Source organism: Parasteatoda tepidariorum, chromosome 2 (genome assembly GCF_043381705.1).
Source record: "Parasteatoda tepidariorum isolate YZ-2023 chromosome 2, CAS_Ptep_4.0, whole genome shotgun sequence".
Classification (NCBI taxonomy): domain Eukaryota; kingdom Metazoa; phylum Arthropoda; class Arachnida; order Araneae; family Theridiidae; genus Parasteatoda; species Parasteatoda tepidariorum.
Genome location: NC_092205.1, coordinates 18,893,113 through 18,919,930, shown reverse-complemented (window position 1 = coordinate 18,919,930; position 26,818 = coordinate 18,893,113). Strand labels below are relative to the sequence as shown.

The following is a 26,818-nucleotide window of genomic DNA, read 5'->3' as shown; positions in this document are numbered from 1 at the left end:
TAATTTCTTAAAACATCAGAACACAAAAACATGTAATATGAAAACTTTAACAAAACAAAATTATTTGTACACTTTAAAATTTATTCTGTTATTACTACACTAACAAGCCTATTTGTTACAAAAATATTCCCTCATTGTTGTTTGGTGCTGTTGTTTAGACTTTACATCAGCCCAATGTTTTGAATGAAAGAAATGGTCAAAAGCTGACCCCCTACAGTTTCCTCAGATGGTCAACTCTCAAAAGGGTTTAGATTAGCTTTTTACACTATTTCACCAAACTGAAATTTTAACATACATTGCAAAATGACAGAAAATTTTCTGAATTTTTTTTTTCTAGTCAACTTATGAGGATCTTAGAATAGAATTTCATAATACTCCTAGACAAAATTGACTTATTTCAGTGGTCAACATACAAGATTGACAGATGGTCAAGTTACAAAGGTTTTGCTTTATATTATATAGGAAAAATTCCGTTCTTGATAATTGAGGTCAACTTATGCAGTTGTCCAACTTACAAGGGTGGTCAACTTGGCAGGTTTCACTGTATAAGTTTTTCAAATTTAATCACAACCATTATTAAAAAAAGAGGTACTTTTAAATTAGCTTTTATTACAGTTCTTTTAAAATAGTTTTTATTGCAGTACTTTTAAATAAGCTGCATTTTTTGTCGATAAAGTAGTCAGGAGCCTTGCTTAACTGGCATTTTTACTAATAATTAGACTTAGTTAGAAAAAGATTAATCATTACTAATTTTTAAACAGGTCAATACTAAGCTAAGGATATCTGTTAATAAAAATGAGGTAACCTTTTGTTTGGATTTAAAAAGCTGGCTCTGATATTATGGAAAAGATATTGAATTATTTTAGGAGATCGAGTAATCTTATTCTGATTGAATTTTTTTTCTCTTAAAGCAAAATATCAAAAATAAAATAACTTTTTCAAATGTCATAAAAAGGTGCTGTCTCAATTTTGACCAGGGTCCTAAGAAATGGGTACTAGATGAAATATTTACCAAAAAAATAATAATAAATAAATAAAAATAATGAATAATTAAAATACAATTCGTAACATAGAATATTAATTTCCACTTAAAAACCTCAGGAGATAAAAAGCATTTTAACAACATTTTTTTTTACAAGCTTCAGTGCCTCTATGGTTAGTTGGCTGTAAGCTCAGAAGATTTGATTACTCAGTTAAATGTTTAAATAAGTTAGTTTTCAAAAACAAAAAATACATTTTAAAAAATTCCATTTTTTCCCAAATTGAGAAACATACCCTTTAACATATTTCTATCAGTAAGGTTTACATTTGACAAAAATAATCAAACTGAGAACATTAGTAAAAAGAGAAATTTAAATTGCAACGCATAATAAAACTAAAAATTGTAAAAATATCTATCAAAAAAGATATAAGGAGTAAAAGTAATTTAATTAATTAGGAATTAGAAAGGTTTAGACTTCACAAAACAGTTCTAAAACATTATTATGAATCAGTAAAAAATATTTTCAAGAAAACATTAAATCAGTTAAAAATAATTCATAACATTTCTAAAGAACAGTTTTGCACAAGTGCAGGAATTTAAACAAGAAGGAGTGGCTTGTAAACAGAGGAAATTTTACAAATATTATTGATAATAAGCAATCTTAAACAAATAATCAAAAACAACTGATATCTCTTTATATATATTTAAAAAAATTCTAAATAATTACATTTGTAAAATATATACATACATAACTTCTTTTCAGTTAAGAAAAAAAAAATTTTTTTTAATATAGCACTTACGTTTAGGAAAGCAGCTGTCTGTGAATCTCACAACACATAATTAAACACTACAAAAATTATTCTTGAGTCCAGCATAATCTCAAAGGTTTTTTACCTGAAAACAAAAATATGCACATGTAAATTACATACTCATCAGGAATACATAAATTGTTTTTAAGTTAAGCTCTCAAAATGTCAACCTTACAATTATTGATCTAGAGTTCAATTTGGGGAATAATTCGTTATTTTCCAATACAATATGCCAGTTTTTTTTTCTTCAACATTTTATTGAGTTTAAAAAAATTGTTTGTCAAGGTAATTTTTGTAAACTTGACTTTTTAAGGATTAAAAAAATTATGCACTAATTTCTTATAAACTCACTACTCTATACTAGAAAGAATAAATAGCCTTTAACATGTTCTACTGTAACTGTACTATACTCTACTGTAACATGCTACGACTCCATACTAAGAGTACTGCAAAATTTCCATATAAACACCAGAATGACTTGGAGAAAAATTACAAATATTTAGATTTTCATTGCTAAAAAACTATTACATCAATGACATTTATTCTTAATCACAGAATTTGAATATCAAAAATTCGAAAAAATTATTTAAATATTTCTATAAAATTTAGAGATGAAAATATTCTTTTTAAAATAATATCTTGCACCAATTCTTCAATGACTGTACTACTTTGGCAAACTTGCATATAAATTTTTTTACCAAGCACAGTTTCTCAACAGCAGTTTAGTGTCCTGAGTTAAAACTAATTTTATAAAAAAGTTTTATGTAACAAGGAGAAATAAGAGAGATATTAGAATAAAATTGTCTTGGGCAAAACCTGGCCGGATAACTGGACGCTTTACAGTTTATGGAAAAAAGTGCACATCAAGATTGAGGAGAAAATAGATGTACGGGTTTTAGATCCAGAGTTACGTGGTCACTATCCCCAATTTACAAACATATAAGCATATCTCTTGCACTCATACTTTGCATTTATATTAAATTTGAAAAAATTATGATTAAAAATATAAACGTTTTTGCAGTACACATAAATTTCTCTTTTGTGAATCCCGATTTATTGAGAGCCTGAATAGAAAAAATACATTTCACATAAATAAAAAGCCTACACTCTATTGTTATGAACATTACTCGGATATAGTTAAGGGGAAAGACAACTGTAGTATTGAGTTTTGTGCCTATGGCGACAATAGTGACAGTGACTAAAAGAGACTAAAAATAAAAAAAATCCCAGAATAAGGCATTCCTGTACGATAAAGCTCGTAGCCACCACTGGGAAAGTGATTATATGTATTTTATGTACATATATATATATAATTGCATTTAAAAGAAACAGACATCAGCTATTTGTTGAATTAGTGGTTGCAGTTAGTATAATCATGATCTCATACACAAATGTCTTGAAGAATGGTTTTCCATGAAACTTATTTTGAAAATTTTATATATCAGTGCATCAAAAAAAGATTATTTCAGAACTCTTTGGTGAAAGAGTGAAAAAAAGCCCAATACAATTAGAAATCGGGATATTTTTCAATAAAGATACGAAATAGAATATAGAAAGTGTCAAAAAAAATTTCATTCTATTTCATTATAATTTAAAGTGGCCTTTGTAGTTGCAATAGTTGCTCAATTCGTTAACTAATGATTAATAGTTATGCTTTAAATTTAATAGATTTTTCGAATTAAACATAACAAGTGAATTAACATAGTCACCTTAATACATCACTGATTTCTCAATAAAATATAAAAAATATTCAAATCATTTACTATTATATTATCTTTAGTTTCACAAATATTAAACACTTAAGTTTAATTTTAACAATGCTTTGAGACAAATTTAAAATTCCCATATTATTTTAAGGTGCCAAGGAATGGGAAACAATTTACTGCTTTCACCAGAGGTAGACAAATTCATGCCTATTAATTTGATGGATTGGACAAATAATAAAAGTACAGTTTAATATGTATTGCAATAATAATAAGAATTACATATTGAATTCAATATAAATATTTTTATTCTTAATAATATACATTTTTTGCGTTTTTTTATATATACGTTTTTTATTATTAAATCCAACTAAAAAAAAATATTTGGAAATAATCTTAAAAAGAAAAAACGATGAAGTAATACACTAATGACTATTTCCAAAATGATGGTAAGGTAAACATCCTTCAAAAAAGAAAGAAAAATCCTAAAATCTTATGAGGAAAAAAATTTTTTTTTGTTTTTAAAAATGGCGGAAAAATTTATCGAATTTCGTTCCAGTTTTTTGGTTTTCGGATTTCCGGATAACGGGTTCTGTACTGTAGTACAATACTGTTAAAAAATAGTACAAAAATGCAACAACAGACCAACCATTAACATAAAGAGAAAACATTTCTTCTTCTCCCAAACCCTGTCAGTGATTGGGGTGGGTAAAAACCCATTTAAAAATGATCCTCTGCAGCTGTGCTCCTAAATATTGCTACTTCTTTTATACTCGAGGGGCCGTACCAATCCTTGGGGGGACAAATTTACATTATATCTAGGGAAACTAGCCTTTTATCTCATTGTACATTCTTTGCTTTTAAGATGCTTTTTAAGACTATTATTTAACTTCCATGAAAAAAAAATCTATAAATAAATAATCACTGATATTTGCCGACTCATCGAATTTTAGAAATATATTTTAGTCTAAAAAATTTAATGGACTCAAAATTTTATGCTTAATATTGAGAACAATTTTATGCTTAATAATAAGCATTGTTTTTAGAAGGCTTAAAAAAATTAGGAAATTTAGAGGAAAAAATTCTTGAAGTTTTTAAACAATGTATTAAGAAATGTAAATATGGGAAGATTTCCTTTTAAAAGCCTATAAAAATGGTTGCTAAGATTTGGCAACACCAAAGCTACTTCAGAGAGGTATATGCATTTTAAACTTAATGTAAATACAAGTATGTGGTTGTGGCACTTCGGTGTTGCAGTTGTTGGGATCAAAACAGAATCCAAAAGGGCAATATCCTTGTAATTATTTATTAATGAGCTCAATTTAAAATATATTGATGATTTACAATAAAAAATTGAATTATATCAAATGTTACTACAATAAACATAATATTTTTTGTACACACATTTGTTTCAAAATAATTATCTTTCTAAATAAATAAATTCTCAATAAATATTTCTCTATGAATAAAATAAAACCTTTAAAAACATAGATAACAAACAATAATAATAATAATTTGGAAAAATGCAAGTTTTTCAGAAAATACTTGAATTTAGTAGAATAAAAAATTTTTAAAATTTATTAAATGGGTTAAATTTACGTACTATAATTATAGTAACTTAGTAATTTTAGCTATCATGATTTTGATGATCAAGTAACAAATGAAAGATAAACATTTTGAATCATATTTCAGGATTGACAATTTTTAATTTTAAATATTATCACATAATTTACACTACCAAAATATAAAAATTATATAAGTTTGTATATAATGATGAATTACACACTATTCATACAAAATTTTGTAATTTAAACAAAGAAACTTATTTATTTTTATTGCTCACCAAAATAACAAAGGTTTTCCCTCTTCTTCATAACATCCAGAAAAGCTGTTTTCTCTAACCACAATTTCAATTGAACTGAAAATTATAAAAAAGATATTTACTACATGTATTTTCTACAATATCTATGCAATAAATATAACTGTACATTTTTACATTAAAAAGAAAGTCAAATTACAATTATAAGCTAAGAAATAATAAATATTTCTTACTTATTTATTTCAGTTATGATGATTTTTAATAGTAAACATTAATGAAAAATTTATTCTTCATTAGCTGATAAAAAAATTATTTATTATTCAACCAAAGACTGTAATATATATTAAATAATTTCACTATATAAAATGTTATAATATAAAATTAATATAAATAATAAATGGCAGGAAGAACGGGTATATTCAACCAGTAAATATATAAAACATAAACTCGAAAATATAATAATTTAAGAACAACTTATATGTACAGTTGGAATGAAAGAGGGAAAATTTCTATGGGTAGTTATTGATAAAGAATAAATTGTTTTATAATTTACCTTTTTTCAATCAATGAATTAAAAAATTTTACTTAAAATAATCTTAATATACAGGTAACAAATAATAAACATGAACTTTAAAATATAATTTAAAAACAACTGATATGTACAGGTAGAATAAAAGAGGGGAAAATTTCCATGGGTAATTATTTATTGATAAAGAATAAATTATTTATAATTTACCTTTATTCAATCAATGCATTAAAATTTTTTACTTAAAATAATCTTAATCTTTAGTTAACAAATAATAATAAGAATAAATTACTATTTATTAAAAAGTAACAAATTAATTAAAATCGTAAATATTGTTTTCAGAATTTCATAAATAGACCAATTAAGCAAATTTCAAATAATGACAACCTTTGTTTACTATTCGAAATAAATTTTACCTTTAAATGCAACAACGCAGGCAAAGCATATCTGATTAATATTCTATAATATATGATCTTAAACATTACGACAATACAGCTGGTCCGTCATAACACAGCACTGCAACCATTGTTTATATTTTTATGTAAATACCGAAACCAATCGAATCAGACGATAAAACGTAATAACGAAACTACGTTCAAAATTCATTATAAAAAGATATTAATATACATTTCGCGTACACAACAGCACATAAAATGTACATTTGAAAAACAAACAAATTTTATTTAAAACAAAGGAATGATTACTCACTAATAAAATTGAAAACGATTTTCAAGTTCAATAATATTTACATAACTGTACTGCGGAACGCATTTGATAGAGGTTGTTAATAGGATTGAATCTGAGCAGATCTTCACTCTCGAACGAAAGGGTTGCCATTTTACTTATAGATGTTGTTGCTATTTGGCATCTTTTTTTGGAGCATTAACATAAATATTAAATCCCGTTAGCAATTATTTTAAAATTTGATTCCTGAAATTTTTTATTGTTTTTCTTTGCTATTAAAAATATATATATTGCTTGCTTATTCAAACTCTTTAAACGAATCATTATCTCTATTAGTATTTGAATGAGTTTAAAAAATTTGAAATTGTAAATGAAAGTAGCCAAGAGAGCGATAAATGATTATATGTAAAGGTGATTTCAAATTTCCATTGCCACATTCTGCGATCACAGGAGTGCCGGAATTTTGGTGTTATAGTTGTAGTAAACAAGCAAAGGAAAAGTTAAATTGTTTTTAATAACAATATTTATATTCTCATATACTTCTAGAAATATAAACTAAATTTATATTTCACATCAGGACATGATAAGCAAAGTTACAGAAACAGATTGACGTCAGTGTGGAGATTTTGATTTCCTGTGTTTATCAACCTAAATTTTAGCCTTCATTATGTCTGTTAATTTAACAAAACATAAAAATGCTTTACTTGATGCTATGAAAGATGTTGTGGATGATAAATCTGAGACGGATTGGTAAGCTAAAGCTCTTTGTATTATGTAAACAAAACATTCCAGTTATGCGTTTTGTCTACTTCTTTTAAAGTTTTTTTTAATTAAAGCTATAATTTCCTCTATAAAAAACTATTCTTAACTTGATTTAGAATGTTTTTATTCATTATTTACAGGGCTTTGTTTGGTTATGAGAAGCAATCAAATGATTTGTATGTGGTTGGCAAAGGAGGTAAGATGACTCATTCATTTGATTAAGAAACAATTTTAATTTCATTTCTTATCCTTATCAAACATACGAATAATTATTTATAACTGTTTTAAATTCTGGTTATAAATAATATGCATAAATAGGAACATTAGTTTTGTAGATAACATGTTGTTTATGATAAGTACAAACATTTTAGTAAACCAACTGAAGCAGTTTATATTTAGATATTAAAATAACAAATATATGTTTACAGTGTTCTCTCTAAGCATTTTTAGAAGGGAGGCCCAACCCGCCTGACCATTGCTCCCAATAAATATGCCCTCCTTGCCCTTGTAATAACAATAAGCCACCATCCCTTAAGAACACAGCTTTTTTTTTTTAGTAAAAGGTTGTTTTTTTAACCATCTGTTCTAATTAAAAGTTCACTTCTGATTTATTTTGTTGCTGATTATAGTTTAAATTTAATTGTTCACTTCATTTTAGTAAGATTTTTATGCTTTCTAGTTAAATAGTTAAAATTCGCATGATATTTGGACCCCGAGATATTAACATCTTTTATTTGAACGAGGGTACATTAATGAATTTTTCAGTGATCTTAAATTTTACCATTAGGTTTTTAAATAAATACCTTTTTATTTAAAAAGGTACCTTTAAATGCTTATTTTCTGGGGAGATTTCCGTATCATGATCTGTGGCAGAATAATCGCCATGTCTTGTCAACTTCCGGGCAGTGGCCCATTTGAAACTTTAAAAAAAAAACGTTGCAGAAAGGGACCAACTCGAAAGGTGTACTTCATAACAACCACCATGCATCTACATGTTTTTTAAAAAAATCTATTTGGCACCTTTACGATCGTAGTTGGCACGACAGATCAGGATACAGAAATACCCCCCTGTTTTCTCATATTTGTCTGTTTAAAGTTTTAAAAAAGGTTTTAAATCGATCGTTAATTAATCTTTTATTTTTAGTTTACTTTTTTATTGAAGAAAATTAATACAATAAGATTTTCCTTTAATTATTTGTTTAAAAAGCTCCAAATTTTTCTATGTACTTTGGGATTATCCTCTCGACACTTTTGGTCAAACCCAATATTGCCAAAGGTAGCTTCTGTTCCAATAACCCCTAATTTTATCATATTTACTGTGTAATCCTTGACTATGCGAGTTAGTTTTCTTTAGCGTGTTGAAATATACTGGTTTTTTTTCTACACCTCTGCAAAATGATTCCAATTTGAGATTTGCCTCACACCAAAGAGAGCGCTAGGCAATTGTTAGAATTTTTTGGTTACTGGAATGATTTATAATAATGGTTAGATTTAAAAATAATTCAATGTGTATGTAATAAAAATAGAGGTTTTTACTTTGTTTTGATTCTTTTTATTATGTATTTTTACACTTACATTTTTGTTATTAGTATTTTATTATTATTTGATAAATTTTATTTGTTTAGAATTTTTATTTTGGACATTGCTTTTCATAGTGCCAAAAGATTTGCACATTTTCGCGAGCATTGATAGGTCGACTGGATAATCCCAAAGAACCTTTTTCTGTTATTTTGATCATGAGGGGAAATTACTTTGTGAAATATACACATGAAATAGTGCAAGAGCTTAATTTAAAAATTGAGGATCAAATTTAGTTGTTACATAATGTTAAGCATTTTAATAAATTTTTATAATTGTCAACTTATTTTATCAACTTTGAAAATTTAGGCATCTATTTTAATAATTCAGAACATGATTCATAAGAAAGAGAACATTTAATGTTATCGATTTATAATATTTCATATTCTAAGAACACTAAATGAACTGTTCAAAATATTTCCACTTTCTTTTAGAACGAAATTATATTTTCTACAATTTGGTAGCCAAATCTTGTGTTTATAAAAAGAAAAAAAATTTTATTTCAAGTTTGATATTTAGCTGTATTCTGCACATTTGATATTTTGTTAAATAACAAAACAGATCCTCAAAAGCAAAACTTGTTTGTTACATCTCTACATTTAGTGTGTAACCCACAATTATGCTCAAATTATCCTCATGTTCAATTGTCAGATTTCTTTAACATTAAAACTGCTAATGGTAAAGTCAAGACTAGTATTAAGTTACAAAGCGGCAAGCATACTTTTAAGTCATGTTAGCAAAATCTGTTTACATATTTACTGCCCCATTTTTGGGCCTTCTTCTGGAATTAATGTTTATTGAAAAAAAATTTAGTTCATTTAATTTTTTCAATTTTGACGCAGCTATTATTTGTTTTATATTCTGTTCCCTAGATTCAATTAATTTGTAAATCCCCACTATGAGAAATGCTTAGAAACATATTGTAGTTATTCCACTACAGCAGTGTTTTCCAAACTTATGACTTTTGTGTACCTGTTTTAAATTTTTCTTAAAGCTGTGTACCACTTATAAAAAAAATGAATGTATTTTTTTAAAAAATATGTTTATGTATGCAAATGTATAGTAAAATATCTTTTTAGTACAAAGTTTTGTTAATAAGTTTATTTGCATCAGTGAGAAGGATGATATTGTTTTTGCTGTGATAACAGTTACTGTGATAAAAAAAATTGCATAAAAGTTTAAATTTACAACTGGCTGTTGACACCACTAATTATTAACTGTTAACTCTGCAAAAAATAGCGAATAGAAAAATACGTAATCATTAATTTCCATGGCTAGCTTTGTTTTTAAATTAAATTTTTTGAAATTTTCGTTTGTTGTAAGATATTTCGCATAAGAGCGTGTACCCCGCTAAACTGTTCCTATACCCCTGATGATACACATACCACACTTTGGGAAACACTGCACTACAGCATCCCCAGAAATGAAAACAGATGTTCTAGCCTGAAGGGAATGTCAAGTTAATCAAACTCTGAATGGCAAGATTAGCTTCAAGTCTGCTTAGTTTACATGAACCTGATACTCAGGTCATGCAATTGTTGCAACTGAAAAGGAAGAAGAAAGGAAAAACCTTGACTAAATATTATCTATAATCTTCCCAATTATTGTTTAAAATGAATAGAGATCCGCATTGGCCGCGACCACTAATATTTGACTCAGATCACAGTGAAAAATTTGATAGATTGTAAATTAAATAATTGTCACAATATTCATTCATATTTTGCACCCTGACAAATTATAAATATTTGTCTAAATAATATTTATGATCAGGGGTCTGTCCGGGTCGAATTAACTACCGTTTAGCGGTACCTTCACAAATTCAATTTTAGGTAAAGTGGTAGTTTCACAAATTCAACTTTAAGAAAAACGGTAGTTTCACAAAATACTTTTTCTTAAAATTTTATTTTTGTATCCCTTAAGAAACGATAAATCTATATATTTACCATGCTTTTGTGTTGATTTTTTAATATAATTTTTAATTTTTCACAAATTGTGTCTAAATTTTCACAAANTTATAAATATTTGTCTAAATAATATTTATGATACTAAAAACTCCTTTTATTTTTCTGATCTATAGGACCCAACTTTTAAACACTAGAGGCATAAATTTTTCCTACTTCTGCAAAATTTTGTTTTACTCCTTAACATTGTTTAAAAATTGCTTTTGATGTTTCTTAAAATTATTGTACTTTGTTGTGTAGGTTTAGAAAAACTTGTTTTTAAATTTATAAAAGCTTGGTTTCAGTTTAAAAAAAAAATATATGCACATTTTTCAATTTTTCCAGATGGAGGACTCGAAGAGCTTGTGGATGAATTGAACAGTGGAAAAATTATGTATGCATTCTGTAGAGTTATTTGTCCTAACAGTGGACTTCCGAAATATGTATTTATCAACTGGGTATGTTATGATTTTAAAATACATTCATGCTTCTAATGTTTTATTTAATACATAAAAATATATTTTACAGTATAAAAAAAAATCATTTATATTTTAAGAATTTTTTTTAATGTGTATTAACAGTGTAAATTATTTTTAAGAAAAGGATTCGGGTACTGAATATTTAATACAACAATAAGAAGAATTAAGAAACATTTTTTGTATATTTTTCTTTGTTTTTAATTTTGTAAAAAAAAATAGAAAATTAATTTTAAGCTAGCTTGTGTATATTTTATAGTAGTGTTATAATTTTCACGTGACCTCATTTTGATACTTTCATAATTAAATGATAAAATTAATTTACTGTGTTGATCATTATTTGATTGCTTGATATTTGAAAAAATCTTTGCATGCTACTTTAGAGCAATTCCACCATTTAGGAATGTAGGAATGTCGTATCTGCAGACTTTAAAAGCATTTAACTCCATTGAAAAATAGGGAGCAGTTCTAATAATTTTTGAGAAAACAATGTCTTGGTGCCATATGCATTTACTCCAATTTTTAGTACCTTTCATTCATTTAAAGGCCTTTTAAGAATTAAAAAGAATACTACAGATATAAAACACTATGTTAGATCCATCACAACCAGTTTTTAATTTTTATAAAATTAAGTTTCTGAAAATTGGAATTAGTGTAAGTAACACCAAAACTTATTTTTCCAAAAATTATTAGATCTGTTAGAATTTTCGTCAACTGGGTTATAACTTTAAGTCTGCAAATACAATATTTGTGAAGAGTAGAATTGCCCTTTAACATGTATTTTTATTCAATCTTATGTTTATATTTTACATTCTCTCTAGCAAGGAGAAGGAGCTCCATTGACTCGAAAAGGAACTTGTGCTAATCATGTTGTAGATGTTTCAAACTTTTTTAAGGTATGGAAATTATATATTTAGCACAATACAACTAATTCTGTCATTTGTGTCACTGACCTATGTATTCCAGTTATCTAATTTAATTTTGTTTTTGGAAGCTCTTTTACCAATAAAAATTGTCCTGCAGTGAACTAATCGTTAAGACACAGTTCCCAGCAGATCACAAGTCAAGCATCACTGGCTGCGGTCAGTGTGCAGGTGGGTGACCTCTTAGATCAGTCTTCGTAGGGACCGAGGGTGTGCGGTATTGGTCCTCGTTAAACTGTTCTACCGTGAAGTGCTTGACTTCGCGTGCAGGGCGTCAGGCTACCGAAGCGGGGGTGCCATCCCCTCTGCAGAGGATCGAAATTGTGATGGCATGTCTTCGGATCATCCTCACGGATGTTTCCCAGAATGTCACCAATAGCCCATTGTGCAGCTCTAGTGCGACGTAAATGAACTACAACAACAACCAATGAAAATTATTTTAATTGCAACAGATGATTATTAAAATCATTTTTAAAAAATCCCAAACTTAATATTTTTTTTCATCTCCGTTGAAATGAATGAATAAATTTTTCTATTTTTTAGTTCTAAATAGTGCTGTGATTCAGTAAACGTTTACATATTCAAAGTCACATGGTTTCCATTCTTGGAAAAGCTGTGAAATTTTGTTCTACTTTTATTTTCAGCTTAGTGTGTGTGTTCCAAAAGTAAACTAGACATTTAGAAACAACTGTTAAGAACTTGCAACAGCTATGAAACTGAAGTATATTATTTGCTGAAAGACATTATTTCATGTCACAAAAAAGCTTTCGAGAATAGCCTTAAGTTCTATCATAATTTCAAGTTATTTAATTTTTATAACTCTCTGTTTAAAGGGAGCACATGTTACCATAAATGCAAGGATGGAAGATGACGTGGAACCTTCTCTGGTATTAGAAAAAGTATCCAAGGCTTCTGCATCTACATTTAATTTCAAGGATAGATCTGAACCTGTAGAAAACACAACACCAGTAGTGAGTATGGCCACATGTATGCTTTTTTTTATCTGTAAATTTAGTTCTTTAAAAAACTCAAGGAAGCTGCAAACACTGTTTTAAAAAGTAAAAAATTGAATGCTTTATGATCTTCTTATTCGCAAGAATTTAAAAACTTTTTTGTCTTGCTGATATTTAATGTTGTTTCTAGCATCCAATAATTATATGTTAACATTTATAAAATTATGTTTGTTTTTTCTTCTCAGGGAAGTGTTTATAAAAGGATTAAGCCAACACTTGAGATAAATCCAGTTGAAAGAGAAAAATTTTGGATTAAGGAACAGGTACAATGTCTTCTGACTTGTCATTATTGTTTTACAATGTTTTCTCGCTAATATATTTTCATGTCTTTTACAATTTCTTCAAAAAACTAATTATATGATGAAATTTATTAAAAACAAAGTAAATTATACTAAAACATATACACATTTTGGTGTCACAATTGTACACCTGCATTAGGAAAATAAAGTACAAATAGTAACAGAGACCAATCTCTATTTGTGGTTTTAAACGTTTTTAGTGAATTTTAGTATTATCACAAAGAATTACTCTTGTTATTTTATAATTATGTATTAGTCTGCAAATATAATATTTTCTTTCTTGTGATTAAAGATAATTTTTTACTTTAAGTCTTTTCCAAAAATCAAACTAAATTTAATTGCTCTAATTTCTAATTAAATTTAACTTTTCTGTAAAGAGTTCAGGGAAACATGCCCTAATTGTATTTTTTGAAGATACAAAAAAGTCAACTGTAATTAGACCTGAAATCAGTTCTCCCTTGAAAGTATGAAATTCTCCTGGTTAGGAACTACTGTATTTGATTTTAAAAAAATTTTCAATTTTGCAACTTTCTAAAATAATATTTAAAGAACATTCAATATCAAAATCTTATTGTTCAATTTCGTGACACTATTACCAGGCAATTAGGCTTTTTTACAGCCACGTATTCAAATGTATGCGTTTTTTATCATATTGCAGAGGGCGTTTTAATGAAAACAAATTGATTTGAACTTACATTTATTTGACTTTTAAATAGAACTAAAACTATTGCATAAAGCTAAAAATTTAGAAACTTCTGCAGTACATTACACGTCTTTAAAATCAGCAATGCTTGGGCATGTAAAAGCCTCTTACAGACATGTATTTTGTACACTAACTCCTCCAGTAGGTTAATTTAGTTTATAATACTTGCCCTTTTGGGCAATTCACTGTCCTGTATTCAAGAGCAATGATGTGTACACTCAAATTATTTTCTGTTCAAATTGTTATTTTTAGCAAAAATATGTTGGCTGTTTTTAATATATTTGCATACTATTTCAAATGCTTATAGAACCGCCTACTTATTTCACAGGAGAATTTTTTTTTTTTACTTACATTGTTGTTTATTACCCTCTCAGGAAGAAGAGAAGAAACGAATAGTTGATGAAAGAAAAAAGGCAGAGGAGGAAAGAAAACGGTTAGATGAAGAAAGAAAAGAACGAGAGGTAACTTGATATTCCACTCTATCTTCTGTATTAAAATGTTTTATTGAAATTATTTATATTATAAAATAAAGTACATTGCAACTAGTATGTGTTTAAAAATAGCAGTGTTTTAAGAAAAATAATTGCAATATTTTAATTGCTGTAATGATAATGGTTTTCTTTTCTCTGAAATTTAATAAAAGCTGTTTCTTCGAACCAAACATAGAAATAAAAGTCAATTCTCTTATCATTTTTATCTAACTTTAAAACTGAATTGACCATAGTGACTTTAAAACTGCATGACCAATTTTCAAGAAGTGAAAATATTCTTTAATAATCCCAAAATATATTGAAGTAGAAATAAAACTTCAATAATTTTTTTTCATAACTAGATTAGTTTCAGTTTAATTTTTATATTGAAATAATTATTTACTAAATCATGGTTAAAAGTTATTAATAAAATTCTAACATTTTCTTTTTTATTTAAAAAAAATTATTTATACTTTTGAAGACCATTCTAAAAACTGTCTGATTTATAAAATTCCTTTTTCAGATCAAAGATTGCACTGCTCGGGAGGAATGGTCTGCAGAACGGTCTAGATCAATAAATAAGCTGCGTGAAGCTGAAAGGAATGCAAACAATTCTGCAAGAAATACAGCCCAAGAAAAAAAGCAATGGGTATGTATAATAAGCATAAATAAAGAGCTCTTTCTTAACCTCAAGTTCCCACTGCCTTAAAAATGTCCTTAAAATTAAATATGCTCTAATAAACATCTAAAGAAGCTTTATTTATCTCCTGAAATCTTCACAAGGCACTAATTTTAATTCCGAAGACTTAATTTGCATATTATAATTGTTCTTCTTTTTTATTGTATTAATGCATTTTATAACTAATTGCATTTTATATTAGTTGTAATTCTTAAAAAAAAAATCATTATTTTTAATTAAATTTCTGTTAATAAAGACCTGTTCGCAAAATTTTCCCAGGGTTATGAAAAATATCTGCTAAATTTTCAAACTAAAAAAATTGTGCCCTAGTTTGGAAAGTATAGCAATTATAAGTTTTTTATTTAAGAGTTGTAAAATTGTTCTCTACTTGTTCTCTAATTGTACTCTAGTTTTATCTTAATCTTTAATTGAAAACTTAAAATATTTTTAATACATTGTTTAGTTTTTATTTTAAAGGAAGCAAAGTATAAAGAAACGTTTGAATTTTACATTAAAAATCGTTAATTTAACATAAATAAGGTAATATAAAATGAAACAGTGTTTATTATTAATTTTTTTGTCTTGTAAATTTGGTTTTGCATTTAAATTTATCAATCTAGAAATAAGCTTTTTGTAAAAAGGGGAAAGTGGGGTAAAACCCAGCAGCTAAAATTTAAAGGACTGTTTGATTCAAACTGTTCAACCAACAAACAGTCAAATTTAATCGAAATATTCATTTAAAAAAAAATTATAGAGAATTTCTTCATATCAAACAAACTACTATTTTGTATAAAGAGTATTCAAAAATTCTGAAAAATATGAAAATAAGGTTTTTTGAGCTTTGAAGAAGGGGCCTGCAATAAATTTTGTACTAGACCCCGTAAAACCTTTGTTCAGCTTTGGATGTTCACTGAGGGCAAAACTTGGTAGCACCCCAAGAGCTGAGGTTATCAAAACAGAACAGTGCTACTATTAAACTAAATCCTTATTGTTTGTAAGCGTATAAATCTTTAGTGAACATATAGTAATCTAGAGTAAAGATAATTTTTATAACTGTTATAACCAATAAATAAGGCTAATTTAAAAACAAAAGAACAATAGAGAGTTAGCAGAGTAAAACAAACTTATCTACAAAGACATCAAGTATTACTCAAAATAACCCGTCAATATGGTATCTCCTTATTGTGAAGTATAATTCAGGGTTTGCCTGCTAGAAAACAAAACTAATTTCGACATAATTGAGGTACCCTACCTCACCTCACTACCCAGTTCTACCCCATTCTCCCTTAATATTTTGAAATTGTTACAAACAGAAAAAAGTTCTATAAATAAACCTAAATTTTTAATAGTTTGTTTCATGTCTTGGTGTTATGTTACTGTTTCAGTTTTTAATTTTTTGTAATTGGATAGGTTTATTGTTGAATTTTTGTTCTAAAAAAATAGAAAACTTGTACTAAATTAATCTAAAAGTATATTTTTAATAAAAATTTAAATATTATTTAATTTGTTTTCAAAAATTCAAATGCTTTTTTTTCTTTGGGAAAGGTCTTTCTTAATATAAGAGATATAGTTATAATTTCACTAGATTATAGATAACACAAAACTTAAAGGCTTTAAAGAATTGAGAAATAGCCTTGAAAAGTTCCAAAACAGGCCTTAAATTTGAATAGATTATGATTGAAAACCCTGTAGCCAGCCATGTTTTTTTTCTTTTAATTTTATATCCTTCAATCATTTTGTTTTTAATTTTTGTGTCTTATTTTATAGTTACCTCTTATAATTTTTGATATCTAATTAAAAGAGTATAAATCTATACTATGTGTTTAAAAAAAATAATTTATCATGAAATTAATAATTTTTTTTCAATTTTAGGAAAAACAATTAGAGGATGAAGCTGAAGATGAGAAAAAAAGGAGAACAAAAAGTGAAAGTTTGAGAAGAGAAAGAAGTCATGTAAGATTTGTCTGAAATATATTGTTTATTATTTTTTTTAACAAAGCATATATATCTTATTCAATAGCTAATTTTCCAATCTGTACTAAAAATTACTATGTCTGTTTTTATTTTTTTTCCTACACAAAAACTATATATACTTTCCTGTGATAAAATGAAATGTACTAATTTATTACATGCATTTTGCTTAACTATACTTATTTTATGGTTTTTCTTATTGACTTGACTCTTATGTAAAATAAAAAAAAAATATTTGATTGCTCCCTTGAAAGTTTTCAGCAGCATAGGCTTTAATTCTAGCATATTTGAAAAGGCTCAGAATTCTATTAAATATTATTGCTCTTAAAAAACAAGCAATTTTTCATTCCTTCCATTACTAAAGAAAATTTAGTTGCTTTGTAAATTCTTCTAACAACTAAATGTTTGAATTCTGTCTTATATAAGAAACTGAATTAATCTTCTTTTGAAGGAAACAGTGCTTTTTATGAATTTTGACTTTTAACATCCCCAGTAATGTATATAATAACCTAAACTGGCATTCTAAATCATTTGCTTGCTCTTACCCAGAATACCTTGAATAAGATTAATTTAACAAGGAAAGATAATCTTTTTTAAATGCAATTGTTACATATACAATATTTGCTTGCTCTTACCCAGAATACCTTGAATAAGATTAATTTAACAAGGAAAGATAATCTTTTTTAAATGCAATTGTTACATATACAATATTTTATGGTTCGTTTTATAGTAACATTCATTTTTCTTGCCTGTTAAATAAATTTAACTTATATCGTGAAATTGCAACTATTTAGTCGTTATATAGGGCTAAAATAGGGCCACCATGTTTTTAATCAGAGGCCCACTTCGCAGTTCAATTTCCATTCTTCCTCCACTACCAGTATCCCGATAATTTCAATCTCCTTATATTTATGGCGGTGACAATATCAGTGTCTAAATAATGTCTGAATTGTTTCTAATTCTCCATGTTCTCTTATCTTTATGGCTTCAAAGATTTATCTCACAAAATTACAGCTTTTGAATTTGTTTGATTTATTCATTTGTGCTTTGCAGGAAGCGCAGTCCTTGATATCCCAGAGGACAATCAATGCCAGAGCTATTTTTGAGCAGAATACGTGTGCAGGTCAAATGAGTAGTGTAAATGCCTCCAGACAGCCTAAAGTTCTTCAGGAGTTTGAGCAAAACCAAGCGAGGTACGAAAGTCAACCGAACAGCGCAAACCTTAGTCCCACACAAGAAGAAGCAAAGCCTGTGCCTGCTGCAGAAGTATCCTCTGCAGTATCTCCTCCTCAAGATTTCAACTATACTAGAAATTTACTGAAAGAAGGTTTGCCTCCACGCCAAGATTCAGAAATGGAGTTGAATGCAGAAGAAGAAGAGCAAAACTGGGATGGTAAGGCTTATATTTCAATCATATTTACAGTAAAGCGACCACTCTCTGTTCTACAGTAAAATGGTCATTAATGGAGGTTGGTCCTTCTTAGAGGTTACCTCCATTCATTTCAAAATGTTATTAATGGTACATGATTTTTTGCAAACGGTTTTCATCTTAATCAGGGTAATTTTCTTGGTGCAAAAATGCAACATCTGTTAGCATCATGAAAACCAGATTGTTGAATAAACTTACACTATGTCGTCAATACAAGCGTCAATAAAAATTATTATATTAATTATGTGTAAAACCAAATTTACCATTTAAATAAACAAAATTACTATTTTAAATACACAACTCTATTCTATTTTTTATTTATTAGTTTTATTTCTTTCTTATATTATGCACCATTAAATTTGTAACTGACCAGGTTTTTCCCTTGAAAGTAAAATAAGAAATGTAATGCGTAAAGAAAATAAGGGTTTAAAACAAAAAACTTTAATTAACGCCCTATAATTTGACATAGGAAAGTCTTTTGTAGACCTAAATAAATGAAAATAAGAAAGACAAAAATTTATTAAGCTATCAACATGTTTTTTTTTTTTCTTCCTCTTTTTAAATTTAATTTCAATGTTGTAAAATAATTGCAATGAAAAAAGGCAGTAAAATGATTTTAAAAGACTGTATACTTTTAGAAAATGTTCTAATTTTCTGTCACTGCTTTTTATTCCAGTTCATATTTAAGCATTTTATGTTTATTTGTATAATTTCAGAACCAACTCTAGAAGCTCCGCCTAATGTTCGAGATCCATTGGTAGAAATGATGGCAGAGCATGGCATATTACGTCAAACAGTGGATAACACTCAGGTTATTTCATCCAGCACTTTTTCAGATGGATTGAGGGCACGTGCCCTCTATGATTACCAAGCTGGTATGTCATATTCACTTTTAGAGAAGCTCAAAAAGTCTAACTTTGTTTTAATTGACTCTTTTGTTAAGTTACCTTTTTTTTGTTTCATTAAAACCTGTTCCAACAATAAAATTTATTATTAATTTTTTAAAGTACAGATAAATTTTAATTTTTTTTTTTTTTTTTTTTTTTTGTAAAAATTGATTTTGAGGCAGAGATTCTTGACTATTAATTAATAAGAAAAACTAATCTTGGCATGGGTTGTTAAATGGAAAGTAAACTTAAACAGTAATATAAATTGTCACTTCTTTTTTTAGTGTATTTTCTTTTTTTAACATCTAGATCTGTATATGTGTGAATTTTCTTAACCCATGTATATATAATCACATAGTGAATAACATAAGAAATTTGTTTTTATAATCTGCTAGCTGAATGCATGTTCTTCATAATGGGTAAAAAAGTTAAATCAACACTAGTCGATCATTCGCAAATCTAAAAAGCATTTACCAAAATTTTTTTATAATTATCCATTTTATATTACTCTTCCTTATAACTTTCAATTAGTAAATTTATAAAGCATGTTCTTAAAAGTTTAATTCACCTACAAAAAAATTAACTATATGGATTGTCACAATCCGCTTATAATAGCCTAAATTTTCCACCATCAAACAATCTTCGTGATGAATATGTTTTTTAGTACAAAACTTAGCTTTTTTATTTAAATTATGATTGCTTTCACATTATTTAAGCTTATAGCACATTTTAAAAATGTAACTACTATAAACAAAATAGAAATTTGGCTTCAAATAGTTTTAAGAATACTAATTTAGTAGCGTCACCCTCACATACCATCCATATATATATTCAAATTTCCTGTCATAACAAATAAAACAATTAGAAACATCACAGAGGTTATCCTTTAAATAATTTTAAAAAATTATATGCCATTATGATAAACTTATGAGAATAAGTTTTTAGAGCATCCTTCCCGACAGAGGTAATTGAAAATTTTGACTGATTTTTAGGATCATAAGCTAAAATTTCCCCTTTGCGTCCGCTGTCTTATTTTCAAGGCTCTATTCAAACGGTTTTGGAGAGAGAAATACACAGATTGACATACACAAACTTATCATTTTATTGATATTGTAGATTAATGCCAGGCCATGAATTTTTAAAAACATAGAAACTATGTTTTAAAGAACTAAGTAGCACATATACATCTAAACTAATCCTTAGATATTTAAGGATTACAGCTTTAATATTTATCACAAATATAAAAATAAGTAAATGGTATAATCCGAGCGTGCAAGAAAGATAGTGAAGCATAAAAAAAATTGCTTTCTCTATCTGCAGTTAATAATATAAAAGTGCTCATTGATGAAATAGAACTTTTTGAAGTATAAAATTAGTAGGCATCAGCTCATAATTATTATTCTTTATTTCAGCTGATGAGACTGAAATTTCATTTGACCCTGATGACATAATCACCCAGATAGAACAAATTGATGAAGGTTGGTGGCAGGGTATGGCTCCTGATGGTTCTTATGGTCTCTTTCCTGCAAATTATGTAGAATTGTTGGACTCATAAGATCTTTTTTTTATTATGCCCTCATTTACTATCTGTGATGAAAGGATAATTATCAAAATAGTCATTTTTTTTCACCTTCTCTCTTTAGCAGACCATTCCTATAAATATAAATTGTATTATGCATTGTTGTTTGGATTGATATAATACTTATAACATTTTGCTAAAATCCTACTAGATATATATTTATGAAAAAAAGTATTAAATATCTAAGAGTTATTACATGAAAACTAAAAGATCCACCTTAAATTTATAGAAACCTGAATGAAGAAATACAGGATGGTTAAAATTAAACTGACAATGCTCATGAACTACTAGCTCCAGTTATACTAGATGGATTCAAATTAAAGTTTTTAATATATAATATGTAAATCGAGTGGTCTAATAAGTGGTTGTAAAAAGTTATACAAAATTTTACCACCAGTTTCCACTGTTATCAAATAAAAAGAAAAATAACAAATTAGAAATCAAAAATTAACAGAATATTTTATTTACTTGTGTGCTTTATGTGCATACTTTATTATACAAAAATATGCTAAAATAACCCCACTGAATTATCAACATTCCCACATTGTAGGAATTAGCAGGGTATGGAGAATGATGCTGACTTTCAAGACCTTTTAAGTTGCATTTAAACATTTTCTTAGTTACATTTCTTTTATTCTCGATAAGCATAAAACCTCACATCCAGATGTCACTAGGGTTTCAGATCCGGTAACCCTGCTGGCCAATTTAGTTTTTAAAGCACATTACTTAAGCTACACATTTGCATGTACTCTTTAACAGTACAGCACCATCTAAATGAAAACTCCAAACTATATTTTTCTGATTAAAATCTCAACTGCATTTACTGGCATCTTTTATTGAAACCTTTTACAGACACATGATTTTTCAGCATTTTTACTGAATTTGATATTTTTGGAGCAATGTTTTCATTATCATGTAAACTCAAAATATGCTGATAAATTGGAATATTTATGCCATTTCTGTGTTTTTGATTCTAATTTGGTGTCATGTTTATCTTCAGTAGAACCAGAGTTGCGAACTGAATATTTGCAGTTTACTTTTAAACAACCTGTATTTTGAAGTTAATTTCTGTATGAATGAATCCAAGCATTTAAAGGTGAGAACAAGCGAGTGAATCTTGCATTTTAAGGTGAATTACTGAGGAAATGAATGAAGTTGAATTATTGAATGAGTGAATCTTGTAAGCAAAGAAATATTAAATATAAGTTTAATTATGCATCCTAAATTTATAAAAGTCAGAATAAAAAATTTTATTTGTGGTTACGATTTACTGAATGAATAAATCTGAGCATTTAAAGGTGTGATTATAATAGTGAAGTTGAGTTATGAAATGAGCGAATCTTAGCATTTAAAGTTGAATTAATCAGTGACTTTTCTTAGCATTTAAAATTAAGATTTATTTTTGCTAAACTAAGGTTTTTCATTCAGGTATGATTTTCTGTAGCTTGTATGTATTGTTTTAAATTATTATATAAAAGTTTCTAGAGATTTCTCTGTAACTTAAAATTGAATTATACTTTCTTTGAAGGCAGGGTTCTACAAACAGGTATTTTGTTTAATCTTGGTACTTATTTTAGGATTTGCTTTTATCGTGAATTTATTTATGTCTTTTTTTTTCAGTTTTAAACATTTTTTGAAATATATTAATTAAAAATATTTGGTATCATATAAATATGAGCTATAAAAAGATTATGATAAATAATTCATATGATTACCAATAATATAATTTTAAAAAAATTATCTTTAAAATTTGAATGATTACAAAAAAAGTTTATTTTTATCATTCATTCTGTGGAGAAAAGAAATTATTGGTCACAATTAAGTTAGATGTTTGCTAAAAATCAAAATTGTTAGGGTTCTTCCATGTTTTGATTCTAACCCATACTATTTATTTAAAGATATATATTTTTAATATTTTGTAATTATGTTTTAAATTACATAAGTTGCTTTTCGATTTCATGAAATACATGTATTTTATTTAATTAATAGTGCTACATTACAATTATATAAAGGTGTTATTATTTATTTTTTTCTCAAAGTCACAAATTTGTGAATTCATTTTTTTACGAAAAGTCGTTTTGTGAATTATTTTTTTATACATTGCATTTAGTTCAACGCTCAAATTTCGTGTGATTTTATTTACAAGTTGGTTTTGTTTAACAATTTTTGACCTGGGATTTTGATTTTTTTTCATTGAATTAGACTACTTCATTATTATTATAGCAATTTGTTTTCAATTGAATAGTTGCACTTAAATAGATACTTAGAAGAAAAAAAAACATTCCTCCCTTTTTGCAAAATATATTTTAACAAAAATAATTTACCATAGACTTTTTATTTTCTAATTTGCATCCTTATTGAATTGTGGATAAATTAACTTCATGATTATGCTTAGTATCAATTATTAAACTTTTATCTTTTTATAATTATATTTCCCACTTTCCTTCATCTTCAGTTTTACAAATTTTAAAATTTTTCAGAAATCATTTTTACCAGTTCATTTCTATGTTATGAAGACGGGAATTGTTTTTTATGAATGCTTTTCATTTGATGAATAATCTTATAATTTATATATTTATTATTATTTTAAAAGAAAATTACGTTTTTTTTCAGCAAAAAAAGTGTACTTAAATATCCTTTTCATCTGGAGCAACCTTATTTGTTTCAATCATAATCAATTAATTCCAATTAATTAATACAATTTCTTTATAAGAATAAAAAAAATTAAATTCTTTTTTTAAATATTAAAATTAGGACATTTTGCTATTTTTCAAACTTAAATATACTTTGTCCAATGTGCAATATAAAAGTGCTAATTAAAATTGTGCAAGCGGTATCAGCATAACTTCATCAAAAAGAAAAATAATCTATCAAACTTATGTTATAACTTTCTTTTTAAAAAAAATTATTCGGTTAAAAATGTATATTTGTTTCAAAATATTGCAAATCTTTGTATGTTTTTGGTGTTTTATACATGTCTCTTTTTTTAGACATTTTTAAGAATTGTGCTGATTTTAGTATTTTAAAAATTGTAATATTTTGTATTGAATTAAATATTGTTATGTTAGTCTTTGTGTGTTAATATTTCTTCTCATGAAACATTCTTATTGCCCAATGTGTTTTCAAATTCTGCTGTCCCTATTAAAGAAAAAAAAATTTTTTAACATATATGTTTTAAATTTTCTATCATAAGCATATATAGTGGCTCTTATCTCATGGATTTATTTATAGAAAAACTCAAAATTAAAATCATGATGTTTAATAAATAAAACAATTGTAAGAGAACACAATGTCAAAACAAGTAAAAGACGATTGTCTTTTTTTAAAAAAAAAAATTATTTTTAAGGCAAGCCTAATATTTCCTTCACTAACAATTTTCTTAATCTATTCTAAGTGTGAAATTTGTAGCCATTTAAAGACAACAACAAAATGTCTAAACTGCCTAAAAAGGATATTCTTTAACTAATAAAAATTGTTTCCATAGTCTAAACTTTAATATATATATAATATTGTATTTTGTGCCTGGTTTAAGAAAAACATAGGCATGCTTTGCTTATCTATATCTCTTCTGCAAAAGAAAAGTCCACTCGCAAAGGTAGGATGCTTATCATTGAAAAGCTAATCTAAAAGTGTTGCAGGTTTCTAAATAATGATACTCAACTCTTGTTTATATTTTCTTTGGGTTCTTTTCTTTTTGTAGAGAAGATATTTTTTAAACAAGTGACAGAACATACGAGATTCAGTTAGAATAATACATTTACTTTTGATATTTTTGAAGTCAAATTTGGAAGATCAAATGATCATTTCATTAGCTGATTTTGTTTCATTCAAATTTAAGCTTTATATATTTTCTCTATTTTTGCATTAGGAGATTTATGTACTTTTTATCATGACTTTTTTAAAGAATACAACAAATCCATTTTTTTATTCACTTAAATCAGATATCGCAAGTGTCCTGCATTTTTTTTTTTTTAACTTTTCTTAGAATTCAGGCATTGTTATGGCTTCACTAAGTTAAATCTCAGACTTACGTCCTTAAACTTTTAAAAATTCAAGGAGGTTTGCTCAATATTCTAGTTCCTGTAAAGGTCAACTTGAAGTTTTTTTTTATGAATTATTACCACCACAACCAGAACAAGCCATCTAAAGTGGGGGGATAGAATTTTCAAGTTAGTGATGGCAACTAAGCTGGTTGCCTAAAGTGGCATTTATAAACACTTTAAGACAGTGTTTTGATTTTTTTTTTTTTTTAAAAAAAACAAAATGTGATTGTCAGGTCTGCTGCTTGCTAAATCCATTTCTATGTCATCTGTTTCTTAATAGGAATGGATTTAAAGTAGCAATTGATTTAATTAATAATAACGAAATTGTATGGAATATCATTCAATTATTAATGTGGCGGGATAATTAAAAATAGATAGCTTCATTCTGTAGTAAACTAAATAATAAATATGAAACACAGTAAATCAATATGGGTAAAAATGTTTTAAAAAATGTATCTATAGTAAAAAAGTATAAGAATATTTAAAAACTAAACAAATGTATATTAAGTGAAATATGGGACTGAATAAGAACTAAACTATATATTAGTAACATTTAATAACTTTGTATATATCAAAAACAAGTTACTTAAGTAAAAATATAAAACCTGCATAAAAAATATTATTCTCTTTTAAAAAACAGAAAAAACACTGGTATAATACAATATTAAAAAACGTTAAAAGTCTTAACAAAATTAAAAATTTACAATTATGTTACAAAAATATGGCAACAGGTAAGTAATAGCCCATATGAACTAATAAAAGTGAAAGAATCTGATAATTTTTACAGTAAATCTAAAGAAGTTCTATAAGCTCCTGTGAAATTCCATAGTTGTGCGCAAAGCTTTTTGCTGTGTTCAATAATGACATCTGTATCGGTGGAGCTCAAATGAGCACTGAAGAATTCGTAGCAATGAATATGGTTATGAGCAGCTCCAGGAAAACATTCTTTTATGAGCTTCCTGTAGAAATAAAATGAGATTTTAGGTACAAAGCTAAAACATCAAAGATTCTCAAAAAAATTATATGTATGTTAAAAATGTAAATCAATTAAGAGTAGAAGTTAATGTTAATAAAAGAATAAAATAAAAAATTTAAAAGTAGCTTAAAAGGGTAAAATTTTATTTTCGAGGCCTAATTCAAAAGGCCCATCATGCTTAAAAGATATTGAGCAAAATTCCTAAGTTGCTGAGTTTACTTGAAAAAGGTAGGTACTTAAAAAAATTTATTTTATTTTTATTGTGTTTGTTTTGTTGTTTTTTTTTTCATATGTTTTGCTTACACAATTTGGGAAATAATTGTTACTTGTATTGGTATCAGAAACTTAGCTCTATTTAAAATATTACAGCTCCATCTAGTTTACCATAATTGAACTGACAGTAAATTCCCTTAATATACAAAATATCAATTAATTCTGCTTGTAGCATTGAGGGAATAATCGAAACAACTATGTCTAAACCATTATGAATAGAATTCCAAATGAGATATGTGCTCTCCAGTTAGTTAGAAGTTTTAATGAAGATAATTCTATTTGGCAATAAATGCT

The 26,818-nt window shown here is 26.8% G+C and overlaps 3 protein-coding genes across 9 annotated transcripts in view; 1 reads left to right on the top strand and 2 right to left on the bottom strand.

The window, feature by feature from the left end:
* The window catches only part of LOC107448369 (Rho-related BTB domain containing), a 98,844-nt gene extending 92,185 nt beyond the window's left edge, over nt 1-6,659 (bottom strand). For 4 of the 6 annotated variants that reach the window (XM_043045206.2, XM_071177236.1, XM_071177237.1 and 1 more), the window contains exons 1-3: nt 6,548-6,659; nt 5,338-5,412; nt 1,783-1,876 (exon numbers count right to left, since the gene is read on the bottom strand). The gene's annotated coding sequence lies outside the window, so the exon portion shown is untranslated. Of the gene's footprint in view, nt 1-1,782; nt 1,877-5,337; nt 5,413-6,255; nt 6,403-6,547 lie in introns of those variants that run through there. The other 2 variants (XM_043045205.2, XM_043045214.2) reach the window with 2 other exon arrangements.
* On the top strand, nt 6,618-24,299 carry LOC107448308 (Actin binding protein 1). Its single transcript, XM_043045216.2, has 12 exons — nt 6,618-7,273; nt 7,426-7,481; nt 11,149-11,261; nt 12,101-12,175; nt 13,036-13,173; nt 13,401-13,478; nt 14,592-14,678; nt 15,211-15,336; nt 17,239-17,319; nt 18,391-18,730; nt 19,483-19,641; nt 21,066-24,299. The coding sequence occupies exons 1-12, from the start codon at nt 7,191-7,193 to the stop codon at nt 21,206-21,208; spliced, it is 1,479 nt and encodes a 492-aa protein (XP_042901150.1). The 5' UTR covers nt 6,618-7,190; the 3' UTR covers nt 21,209-24,299.
* Nucleotides 20,732-26,818, bottom strand: part of LOC107448375 (Hermansky-Pudlak syndrome 1 protein) — a 28,438-nt gene continuing 22,351 nt past the window's right edge. The window contains exons 16-17 of one of the 2 annotated variants that reach the window (XM_043045215.2): nt 26,061-26,234; nt 20,732-21,306 (exon numbers count right to left, since the gene is read on the bottom strand). In XM_043045215.2, the coding sequence (XP_042901149.1) occupies nt 21,270-21,306; nt 26,061-26,234 (211 nt within the window). In that variant the 3' untranslated portion in view covers nt 20,732-21,269. Of the gene's footprint in view, nt 21,307-25,812; nt 26,235-26,818 lie in introns of those variants that run through there. The other variant, XM_071177242.1, reaches the window with a different exon arrangement.